Source organism: Oncorhynchus nerka, linkage group LG18, assembly GCF_034236695.1.
Source record: "Oncorhynchus nerka isolate Pitt River linkage group LG18, Oner_Uvic_2.0, whole genome shotgun sequence".
Classification (NCBI taxonomy): domain Eukaryota; kingdom Metazoa; phylum Chordata; class Actinopteri; order Salmoniformes; family Salmonidae; genus Oncorhynchus; species Oncorhynchus nerka.
Window position 1 is genome coordinate 56259525 of NC_088413.1, and position 12514 is coordinate 56272038.

Consider the following 12514-nt stretch of genomic DNA (forward strand, 5'->3'; position numbering starts at 1 on the left):
CACACACACACACACACACACTTCTTACAGGGCATGTATTTACTAATAAGTGTCTCTCTCATCGACACAACCGCAGTGGGATTTCAGACAAATACAATCCCTAAGAACTATAGTCAATTTCCCTAATCTCTCTAACACTATAGTTAATTTAGGGTTCAACTGGTGTATAAAGTAAGAATTAATAGTCTGTGAGGTCAGTTGTGAGTGGTCTCAGGGGCTTGGTCACACTTGAGTTGCTTGAGGGCTTGCGGTGACAACTCTCAAGGAATTAACGAGTTCCACCACATTGACCAGAGCCTGTTTTATTTGTTTTTAAAAGTGGCAACAAGCAGGAGTGTGGGTCTGTGGGTGTTTTTGGAACTCTTTCACCATTAAGACCCCAACTCTGACACCAATTAAAGAGATTATGTCTTAAGCTAAGAGGAAAGCCTTAACCGACTCTGTTACTACGGTGATTGCTTTTGACAAGGTCATGGGGCCATGCAACAGTGCATGACCTTAACAGAAATTTACTTTGCTACACAAATGCCCTTTTAACTATTCCTCTCAGCATTTAGCATTTATCTCCAATACCCAATTATGGTTGGCATATAACTGAAAAACACTGACAAAAGGACACACCTGCAAATATGATAGACAAAGGGACACAACTGAAAAGGGTGATCTGTTTTCAACTATTACCAACTGAAATTAATACGATATTAGCCATATTATGTGATGAAAAAAACATTTGAAAGATGATGGTGAAAATGTTTGAATGCTGATTGTGAACATCACCATTGTTATGAAGAGGGTCAGAATAGGCTACATGTCTCCCTAAGCATGCTTGTTCTAAATAAAACCAGCATGTGCAGTAGCATGTTAGTTTCAGTGCTGTGCCTGTTTTCATTTGAATTTATATCCATTTTATAATTGGTTTTACTGATTGAATGACTCCAAACAGCATTCACACAAGGATAATAATGAGGTGTCTTTTGCCAGACAAACAGGCCAACAGGTTTTGATTGGATAGTTTAGTGCAAGATGTGTGCTCTTTACTGTACAGGTTTTAATGAACCATAACATGTCTTCCCACGTGTTGTGCAATTAGGCCTATCAAAAGTTTACTGGAATATAGACTACATGTTATGGACATAGGCCTACGTGCCATTTTGGTTGGGATGACTTATTGTAGGCTACATGCATGTGTTTATTGTGTTATTGGGAACGTTTTCGTTGTCTACTGTAGCCTAGTTCAACATGACTAGGGCTGGAGGATAAAGATCCAAGGTCATCTCGTCTCACAATGGCGTGCGCATGAAAACCAGAGCGGCTCATCTCTTTCAGTTCAAGTTCAAGCTAGTAATAGGCTAACGCATGAAGTTAGGCTACTTGGCCATGTTTTACTTTTACAATAATTCACGAATAACACATAGAATACTTCAAAGTTGCCACCTAATTTAGAACCAGCCAGCCATAGAATCAAACCATGTATTTAATTGGTCCTATGACTTACATCAGTAGGCTAAGTACATTAATTCAATAGCCGGATACATTTTGGACCAACATTTATTAGTAGTGTAGGACAAAATGATTTACATACATTTCAGCCTATAACCAACACAATAGCCACCTATTTCAAAGTGAGCATATAGGCTAAATGCTATATTCATTTCTACTGGCCCACGGCATTTTGAAAAGAAAGATGAAACAGGCTATTCCGGGATCACACAACCTAAAATATAATAAGTTAACGTATCAGCCAAACTGTTAAGATTTATGATGTCTTACCTTTATGTCGAGTGTATGATTAATCTTAAAATTTTATAAGAAAGAGTAAAAATTAGAGCTGGCTTCCTCCATCATGAGAATTCTCTTTTTGTCTGTTTTCACGTTAATTGGTAGCAGTTGAACTGCGAGCCGTAAATCAAGCACTAAGGAGTGTATTAATGAGTTGGACCACCCAGGACAGCATTTTCTCCCTAGTTTCTTGACGGACAATGTAAAGATACTCGAGTCTGCCATGCTCTGAAAACCATGAATGAACATTCACAAGAGCAATGTTCTCCTATACAGTCACATTTCCAGTACGGGCCTATCGCGGGGTGTAGGCCTAGTTAACTGAAGAAAAAAAAAGTATTTCACAAGGCTCAAGTATTTTGGAAACAAAAGACAGAACTTTCAATTTCATTAATTTGGCTATTTTATATACCACATGTTTGTCCACATCATGAAATGTGTGCAATCGTAGTGAAAACCAATGTAAGGAATGGGCCTATTGGCTGTGCAATAAACTGTTAATTAGGCCTACATTTTAAATGTTTTATTGGGGATAAATTTGTATGCCATTAACCAGGTTTCCATCCAACCTTTTTATGTGATAAAGTCCATGTCGAATAAAAAAAGAATGACAGGGCTGATGGACACGGCTAATTTTCCAGTAAACTTTCCAAATGTTGACCAAAAAATGCCTAGACAAGGTGGGATCTTTTTGCGCATGTAAAATGTATTATGCAAGAAATGGCGGTGGAAACTCATTTATGAGCAAATATTGATAGGCTATAACAACCGTCATATCATCATGTGACGATATGTGCGGTCCTCCCTCTGACTCCGGAAAGCATGTAGTTTATTAGGCTACAGATGAAATAAATTATGATAAACTTCACATGTTGGTGAAGTGCATGGTGATCGGCATTTCCAATAAATATCGAGGGTCTTATTCAGGTGACATGATGATTGATGCTTGGCTGCCGTTTGACAAATAAAATGTATCTCCCTCTTTGTATGTGTACTACATCATCACGCATAGAATTTTATCAACACCAGATCCGTTTGATGGAAACACCCCTCTGTGGGAAAATGAGCATAATGTTTTTATTTGATAATATTCCCATGAAAATCTGTCTTCAATTGGATGGAACTCTAGCTATTGTTTTAATTATTGTTAACACGGCTCCAGTCCGCTGTGCATAATTAGGCTAATTTCATGAGGGAACACATTGTTTAAGCTTATACAAATCTTAATACAATTCTATAATCAGTTTCATTTTGACCGTCTGCAATCAACTTCTCTTTTTTTTCGTTAAAAGTACTGTTTTGAAAATTCGGTTTAAAATATCCTGGGTTTGTATAGCTTGTACTTAGTCCCCTTGAAGAGTTATACGCTAAACAACGCTTTAAAAGTCTTCCTTTTATTTCATAGAAGTTCAAATAAAAGTAGGCTATACATCACGTTGTAATTAGGCTAATGTTGTAATATTAAACATATAAATATCTCCAAATATCTCATTCACACAACATTGATACAGCCTACTGAAATTATTCACCTACACATATTCCCTAATTATGGCCTATGATTTACAAAACGTAAAGATTAATTTAACTTATGAAATCTTTGAATAACCAATTTAAAAAATAGTTGATCAGTCATTCACCAAGAAGTGAAGTCCTTGTTCTCAGTATTTTATATTGTAATGTGCACTTCATTGCTTTATAACTTAATTTTAAAAAGTTCATTCAAAACCTGCCAAAATATATCTACATACACATATATAAATAACGACAGTTGTGATGGAAACAGGTAATTTCCGTCAAATTTTATAAATGCCGACAGTTTGTTTTCTCGACATGGTGGGATCTTTTGTGTTGGTAAAAATTATTATGCGAGAAATTGTGGTGGAAACGCCTTAATGGGCAAATATTTATATAATAACCATCATACAAGTAAACTTGAGAGTCACGCGATTATGTGTGTGGTCTTCCCACTATGACTCGGGAAATCATGCAGTTTATTAGGCTACAGATGAAATAAATTATGATAAACTTCACAGGAGGGTGAAGTGCATGGTGATGAGCTTGATGCGCATTTCCAATAAAAATCGAGGGTCTCATCCTGGTGACAAGATGATCGTTGCTGGACTGCCTTTTGACAAATAAAAATATTATCTCTCTTATCCATAATAATCTCATTATGTAGACTCAGCAACCCACACAGCCTACCCGCACTTTAGGCCTATCTGCAAGCGGTTGGCTAGAGCGCTTGTGCCAAGACCAGAGTAGGCACATTTGCTATTTAACGCAACAGATTTAGTGACAAAACTATGGTAGAGTTAAAAATGTGATGGAAACACATTGAACACTTTAGATTTTTATTCGGTACGTGAAAACTTAAGCGAAAAAGTACATTGTGTGCACTACGTCATCACACACCGACTTTTATCATTTTGGTGTAAACACACCACTGGTGGGAAAACGCACGTTTACAGATTTTAGAATATTCTCATGAAAATCTATCGCCAATTGGAAGGAAACCTAGCTAGTGTCTTCTATTATAATGCTTCACAAAGATAGAACAGTGAACTACAAAACACCAAGGCTTTATCAAAATGTATTTTTTCCTCCAGGATACAAAATATTACATTTAGCAAAATACACACTTCAATATGAAGGGAAAGTATTATTTATTGAAATGTTAACCTTGATGAGCTGGCTTTGAACTTTCAACCAAGTTTGACATTCCTCATTCAGTGAACAGAATTTAAACATAACACTTTACTCAACCACAAAGACTGATGATTCATTTTTCAGTATCTTTTGTTAATGGGTAATATGTATGTCCTTGACTATGTGTTCAGGCCTCCTCACTGCTCTAACTCACCCATGTCAACCTTCTCTACAATCATGTTCACTTGTTTAGGTTAGAATTCAATATATAGGATTTCTGCCTCCTCCCATCTTTCTCTCTCACACACTGTCTCTTAACTCTGCCAGGCTGCCCAAGCATTCCTAAAGTGGAGAGTGGAGGAGTCCCCATTGGGAAGCTGAATGTCCATTTTAAAAGACCTTTGTTCTCTTGTCACTGTGGCTTTTTAACCCACATCCTCATGTAGAAAAAATATATTTCCTCCCACACCTGGCTCTGAAATGGGTTCTCTCTGTAAACACTGTAGGCCTGTGTGTGTGTCATAATGACGGGACCTCAGTCAGACAGGCAGTTTAACCAATTACCTTACAAAACTGTACGGGTGGTTGTATGTATTGAAAGAGGGGCTCATGCATTTATCTTACTTGAAGCGGTTCTATACTGAGAACACTACAGGGGATGTAGCAAAATAACGGCCTCATACTCAACAATTGCCTGTTATGATGAATGCAAACGGAAGTAACCTTCCAACCTCCGATTCTCATAATCACACTTAGGCTAATGGTAGTTGTCACCTAATCACGGTTTGTGTGTATGATATGTAATTAAACTAGGAAACGCAGAACACTACACTGTGACAGGGAAATGGCCACAGACCTGGTAATTATAAAGCACAAATAGGAGAATAGTGAAAAAGTGTTGGGTTGATATTCCTAATGGATTCCTATCCATGATTTCTTAGCCACTTCATCATATTTCTACATACAGTATACAAACTGCATATACAGTATACAGTTGAAGTCGGAAGTTTACATACACCTTAGCCAAATACATTTAAACTCAGTTTCACAATTCCTGACATTTAATCCTAGTAAAAATTGTCTGAGGTCAGTTAGGATCACTACTTTATTTTAAGAATGTGAAATGTCAGAATAATAGTAGAGAGAATGATTTATTTCAGCTTTTATTTCTTTCATCACATTCCCAGTGGGTCAAAAGTTTACATACACGCAATGAGATTTTGGTAGCATTGCCTTAGAATTGTTTAACTTGTGTCAAACATTTCAGGTAGCCTCCCACAAACTTCCCACAATAAGTTGGGTGAATTGAGGCCCATTCCTCCAGACAGAGCTGGTGTAACTGAGTCAGGGTTGTAGTAGGCCTCCTTCCTCGCACACGCCTTTTCAGTTTTGCCCACAACTGTTCTATAGGATTGAGGTCAGGGCTTTGTGATGGCCACTCCAATACCTTGACTTTTATGTCCTTACGCCATTTTGCCACAACTTTGGAAGTATGCTTTGGAACATTGTCCATTTGGAAGACCCATTTGTGACCAAGCTTTAACTTCCTGACTGATGTCTTGAGATGTTGCTCCAATATATCCACAATTGTCCTACCTCATGATGCCATCTATTTTGTGAAGTGCACCAGTACCTCCTGCAGCAAAGCACCCCCACAACATGATGCTGCCACCCCCGTGCTTCACGGTTGGGATGTTGTTCTTCGGCTTGCAAGCATCCCCCTTTGTCCTCCAAACATAACGATGGTCATTGTGGACAAACAGTTCCATTTTTATTTCATCAGACCAGAAGACATTTCTCCAAAAAGTACAATCTTTGTCCCCATGTGCAGTTGCAAACCGTAATCTGGCTTTTTTAATGGTGGTTTTGGAGCAGTGACTTCTTCCTTGCTGAGCGGCCTTTCAGGTTATGTCGATATAGGACTCATTTTACTGTGGATATAAATACTTTTGTACCAGTTTCCTCCAGCATCTTCACAAGGTCCTTTGCTGTTGTTCTGGGTTTGATTTGCACTTTTCGCACCAAAGTACGTTCATCTCTAGGAGACAGAACGCATCTCCTTCCTGAGCGTTATGATGCCTGTGTGGTCCCATGGTGTTTATACTTGTGTACTATTGTTTGTACAGATGAACGTGGTACCTTCAGGCAATTGGAAATTGCTCCCAAGGATGAACCAGACCTGCGGAGGTCTACAATTGTTTTTCGGAGGTCTTGGCTGATTTGTTTTGATTTTCCCATGATGTCAAGCAGAGGCACTGAGTTCAAGGTAGCCTTGAAATACATCCACAGGTACACCTCCAATTGACTCAAATGATGTCAATTAGCCTATCAGAAGCTTCTAAAGCCATGACATCATTTTCTGGAATTATACAAGTTGTTTAAAGGCACAGTCAACTTATTGTATGTAAACTTCTGACCCACTGGAATTGTGATACAGTGAAATAATCTGTTTGTAAACAATTGTTGGAAAAATTACTTGTGTCATGCACAAAGTAGATGTCCTAACCGACTTGCCAAAACTATAGTTTGTTAACAAGAAATTTGTGGAGTGGTTGAAAAACGAGTTTTAATGACTCCAACCTAAGTGTATGTAAACTTCTGACTTCAACTGTACATACTGCTTGTAATAACCAAATCAGAGGTTCAATATAGTGTACCGGTCTTTGTGTCTTTGTCTAGCCTACACAATGAGGATGCTTGACCCCTCAGTGTCAGTGAAAGGGTGAAAAGTGACCCCCCCCCTCCAGATACTTACCCACTACAAATACCAATTAGCCTAAGTTAGCATGGGTATCACAACGACCAACCACACACCTAGAAACCAACCAACCACACAAGAAGAGATTTCGAGAAAGAGCGTCATCTGCTCACGAGTCTTTATTCATGTCGCTCTTGACAAGGTGTTGGGCACTAAACATCAAACAGAGAATCACTGAGCGTGTTATGTGTGTGGTTCCAAGGCTGAGGAAGCCCTCTTCCTAATCTCTTTCTACATTGATGCGCTTTACCCAAACAAAATGAAATATACTTTCAAAGCACTCTTGTGAGAGAACCATTTAGACTAGTAAGTGCTAGCCCATAGACTGTGTGGTCATAGGAAGAGATTTCACATCTTTGAGGTACCGGTTTATCTCTCAGATCCGCACCTTGGGCTGGAATGATGTTATGTGATCGATTCAGACAGGTAAGGTGTGTGGAAAAATATTCAGTTTTGACAAAGAGGGTGCAGATAATCACTGAGATTCTCAGACTATTCTCAGCCTCTTTGGGAGGAAGGGGGCCGGTGTATTCAAATTCATAAAATATGTGTGAGAAAATAATAGTTCAAACACTTCAAGATCTGGCAATAGACAACAGCAAACACTCAGGGGGAAAGGTGGGTGGAGACCATCGGTTTAGTTCCTGTTTTAGCTGAAACCCCGGAAGAAGAGGATGTCCTGGGGAGGAAAAGGGGAGGATGTAGGTGAAGGATGGAGAAATAGAGTAACTAACAGCATGCAGGGACATGGATACCAAACATTACTGACTACATGCTAACAAGAGATGCAAAAAACCTGAGAACTGTCTGTATGCAGAGGGAAAGAAAAGTGACTCACTACCTTCTCAGAGGTACAAAGGAAAAAACTGACTTCCGCATTGCATTCCGAGAAAGAAAACAACCACTGACTGAAGGCCAGAGGCAATTAAAACATTCAAAGAGAGGGAGATAAACACTTCCACCTCACTACAGCACAGTCCACAAAGCAGAAAGCACAAGCTGACAGACAGACAGACAGACAGACAGACAGACAGACACGGACCATGCTTAGTTAGAACAGGTGCTTCGGTAGTCAGCTACAGAGAAAAAGCAGACAGCCATGTATTCATCAACACATTTAAATAAGAACAAATAGTATACTTGATCTTGGGGAGAGAAAGGAATGAACAGATCAGCAGGTAGAGCTTGAAATTATGCTGAACACGCAAGGTCAGTTTCCAGTCGAAGGGAAGCAGAATGTGATAGCATATTATTAAAGTTGTACTAAGCAGATGGTTGAACGGTGCAATATACATCAAGTAAAAGTCAAAATAATACATTTAATACAATAGGCAAGCATGAAGTTGGAATTAAGGACCGGGCTTTGTACAAGGCAGAAAACAGCTGTGAACTTTGAATGAACACAGGAGAGGTGACAAGAAGATGGTTTCCATGCCCCATCACATAATGAATCTCTGACGCAACTCGACTGTCATGCTATATCAAAACAAGGGGGATCCTAACAATGGATTTATTTCCCTGCAGTGATATTTGTAGGAGGAAGGGAGGGAGGGCGGCTGGGGGTCACATATCAAAGTTTCAAGCTGACATAAATCAATCAGTCCCATAACTGGACAAAAACAACAGTAGTGACCTGTGGGCCATATCTGACATTAATCCTAAACCTTCCAGTCAGAGTGGAGGAATGACAGGACACGATTTGGTGGGAGAGAGAGAGAGAATGCTGATACAGGGCCTAACGAGGAAAGGTGCTGATGCTAATGAGTGCATCCGTGAGCCCTTAATGAGGCCGTCTCGTTTGGTGTCCTAATTCACAGTGATCCGCGTCTCAGGGGTGCAGGATAATGAGCTGGGCTAGGATTCCCAGGGCAGGGGGTTGTGTAACCCACCTCAAAAGGGGGACACAAACTCCCACAATGCGTGTGTGTGTGTGTGAGAGAGAGTGTGATAGAAAAAGGGGGAGGGAGAGAGAGTGTGAGTATGTGAGAGAGATACAGTGTGTCTGTGAGAGGGGGAAAGGGCGAGAGGAGGAGGGGAAAGAACAGCTAGATGTCATCCCTGCCTGATACGCTTGTTTGTATCCATCATTGAATTGCTGTGACCAAGAAAGAAAAGCTTGGCTCTCTGTTACAAACTGACCTCAGGCAACAAGTACACTCAAGAATAGGAAACGGCGAGGTAGACAGAGAAAGAGCAAGAGAGAGCAAGATGAGAGAGACAGGGTTAGAAGCAAACAAGAGAAAAAGGAGATGACAAGCCATGCAAGTCCTCAAAACGTTTGAATGTTGATTCACCACAATATTTCCATTAAGTGTTGTTGGCTTTGAACTTGCATTTCTAGGAGCTACTGTATGGCCCACTTCAATCATTATCAATGAGCTAAGGCTCATGAACACTCTATATACCATCCAGGAGAAATGCCTATCCTCTAAAGGGATGGCATTCAGTTTCAGGTCTTTTTCACTGGGCTACCAAGAGAAAGCTAACGAACAACTACAGGAATCAGTGACCTCAGTTTATAAAACCCAAATGCAGAGTATGCATTGAGCCCCGCCGCCCCCGCCTCTTTCTGCTGTGTCTGCATTAGTAAGGCTCAAATGGGTTTCTGCCATGAGAAACAGAGCATGACATGCACTAAACAACGCCAGGCCAGCTCCATTTGATGATGGCCGCCGCTGATGCGGACGCTTTTTGATGTGGAGAAATATCAGGGCAGCGTAAATCAGCATGAGACGCAGCTGGCTGAAGACCTAATGAGTCAGCCACATTACACACATCTCAAAATGCAAATAACTACAGGAAATGTAACATTGATAAATTCACCCAATGGTGAGTTATGGTCTCATCTGGAATTTAAGCAAAAGCTCAAATATGGGAATAAGTACTTGACATGGTTTTTGAGAACTGTGTCATCAAATAATTCAGACACCACTCTGAAAACCCTGATCAATAACTTTAGTGGAATGTCGGCTCACTGTCCACTACTGTTTTGTCAGTGAGAATGTGTTTCCACACAACTCTAATTGACACAGTTAATAACACTGCCACCCTCTGGCTGGCTGGCTTCATGCAGATCTACCAGTAACTGTGACTTTGCTCATTCCTCCAATCACATTCACAGATCTGAATAGGAAGAGGAGATGTAGGGAAAGGAGGAGGGGGCTGAAGGAAAATACCTTTATCCAATTTTATTTCCAGAAACGGAGATGCACATAGGTCGACTGTCTATAAACGGATAACTACAGTGCCATTTACAGATGATTGTTAAAGAAACAGACAAATAGCGTCACAAAAAAATCCTTGGAATAAACTATTCATTAATTTACAGTATTATGTTACTTTGAATCGGATACACTTATTCTATTCTTCTGAATACAAACCAGACTATATAAGAGTGCACACTTTACATGTAAATGCTGATACTACTCTCTGTTATTACCTATGCATAGTCACTTAAATAACTCTACATACATGTACATATTACCTCAATTACCTCGACTAACCCGTGCCCCTGCACACCGACTCTGTATCCACTGTATTTTGCCACGCTACTGTTATTTGACTGCTGCTCTTCAATTATGTTACTTTAATTTCTTATTTTTGAGGTATTTTTCTAAACACTGCATTGTTGGTTAAGGGCTTGTAAGTAAAGCATTTCACTGTTGTATTTGGCGCATGTGACAAATAACATTTGAGTTATTGACTAAATCAGGGATAAAAGATCATTGCTCTGCTCCCCGTCCCCCAACCAGACCATTCAGGGGATCATAACAATCCAAATTCTACCTGATCTATCAACGGCTTGGCACTGAGCACCGTTTGACCTTTTAACACGGCTCATGACATTATGTTGACATTTCAAGTAATCCCTCCCACGGTTCCTAATCTCAGTCGCTGTAGATGGCCCTGGACCATCCCCTGAGCTGCAACTAACACCATGGATGCAGACAGGCAGACAGAGACAAGCAATATCCACGCTAAGCTAGAGCCCACATGTGCAACCACACTCAGGTGATGGGACAAATGCAGACATACATGCAGGCATGGGAATCAATGTTCATGTGTATTATCGGTGTATAATGTGAAATGTGTTCGTTGTGTGTAAAAGAGAGGGATATTGCTCCCTACCTTCTCAACCTAATTTGAGCTACAATGCCTTCCCAAATGATTCACACCTCTAGACTTTTTCCACGTTGTTGTGTTGAAGCCTGAATTTAAAATGGATTAAATTGAGAAATGTCTTGAGTCAATAAGTATTCAACCCCTTTGTTATGGTCAGTCTAAAAAAAAGTTCAGGAGTAAAAATGTGCTTAAGTCACATAATAAGTTGCATGGACTCACTCTAGTGTGCAATAATAGTGTTTAACATGATTTTTGAATGACTGCCTCATATCTGTACCCCACACATACTTACACATACACATATGCATACATCTGTAAGGTCCCTCAGTCAAGGAGTGAATTGCAAACAGTCAACCACAAAGACCAGGGAGATTTTCAAATGCCTGGCAAAGTGTGTCTATTGGTAGATGGGTTAAAAAATATATATATATAAAAAAAAAAAACAGATTGAATATCCCTTTGAGCATGGTGTCGTTATTAATTACACTTTGGATGGTGTATCAATACACCCAGTCAAGACAAAGATACAGGCGTCCTTCCTAACTCAGTTGCCGGAGAGGAAGAAAACCGCTCAGGGATTTTAACATGAGGCCAATGGTGACTTTAAAACAGTTACAGATTTTAATGGGTGTGATAGGAGAAAACTGATGATGGATCAACAACATTGTAGTTACTCCCCAATACTAACCTAAATGACAGAGGAAAATAAGAACGCCTGTATAGAATAAAATTAACCAGACTTACAATTTTTTTTCTGAGGTCTTGGCTGATTTGTTTTGATTTTCCCATGATGTCAAGCAGAGGCACTGAGTTTGAAGGTAGGCCTTGAAATACATCCACGGGTACACCTCCAATTGACTCAAATAATGTCAATTAGCCTATCAGAAGCTTCTAAAGCTATGACATAATTTTCCAAGCTGTTTAAAGGCAGTCAACTTAGTGTATGTAAACTTCTGACCCACTGGAATTGTGATACAGTGAATTATAAGTGAAATAATCTGTCTGTAAACAATTGTTGGAAAAATGACTTGTGTCATGCAGAAAGTAGATGTCCTAACCGACTTGCCAAAACTATAGTTTTTTAACAAGAAATTTGTGGAGTGGTTGAAAAACGAGTTTTAATGACTCCAACCTAAGTGTATGTAAACTTCTGACTTCAACTGTACATGTGAATGAGTAGCACTCAATAAAAACATAAATAAACCCTAC

General features: G+C 39.7%; 1 protein-coding gene across 2 annotated transcripts in view; it reads right to left on the minus strand.

The window, feature by feature from the left end:
* LOC115146166 (protein phosphatase 1A) overlaps window positions 1-12514 on the minus strand; it is a 56510-nt gene that overhangs the window by 26593 nt on the left and 17403 nt on the right. The window contains exon 6 of one of the 2 annotated variants that reach the window (XM_029688059.2): window positions 7266-7862. The exons of the other annotated variant lie outside the window; for it this stretch is intronic. Within the exon in view, the coding sequence (XP_029543919.2) occupies window positions 7833-7862 (30 nt within the window). The 3' untranslated portion in view covers window positions 7266-7832. Of the gene's footprint in view, window positions 1-7265; window positions 7863-12514 lie in introns of those variants that run through there. 2 annotated transcript variants of the gene reach the window in all.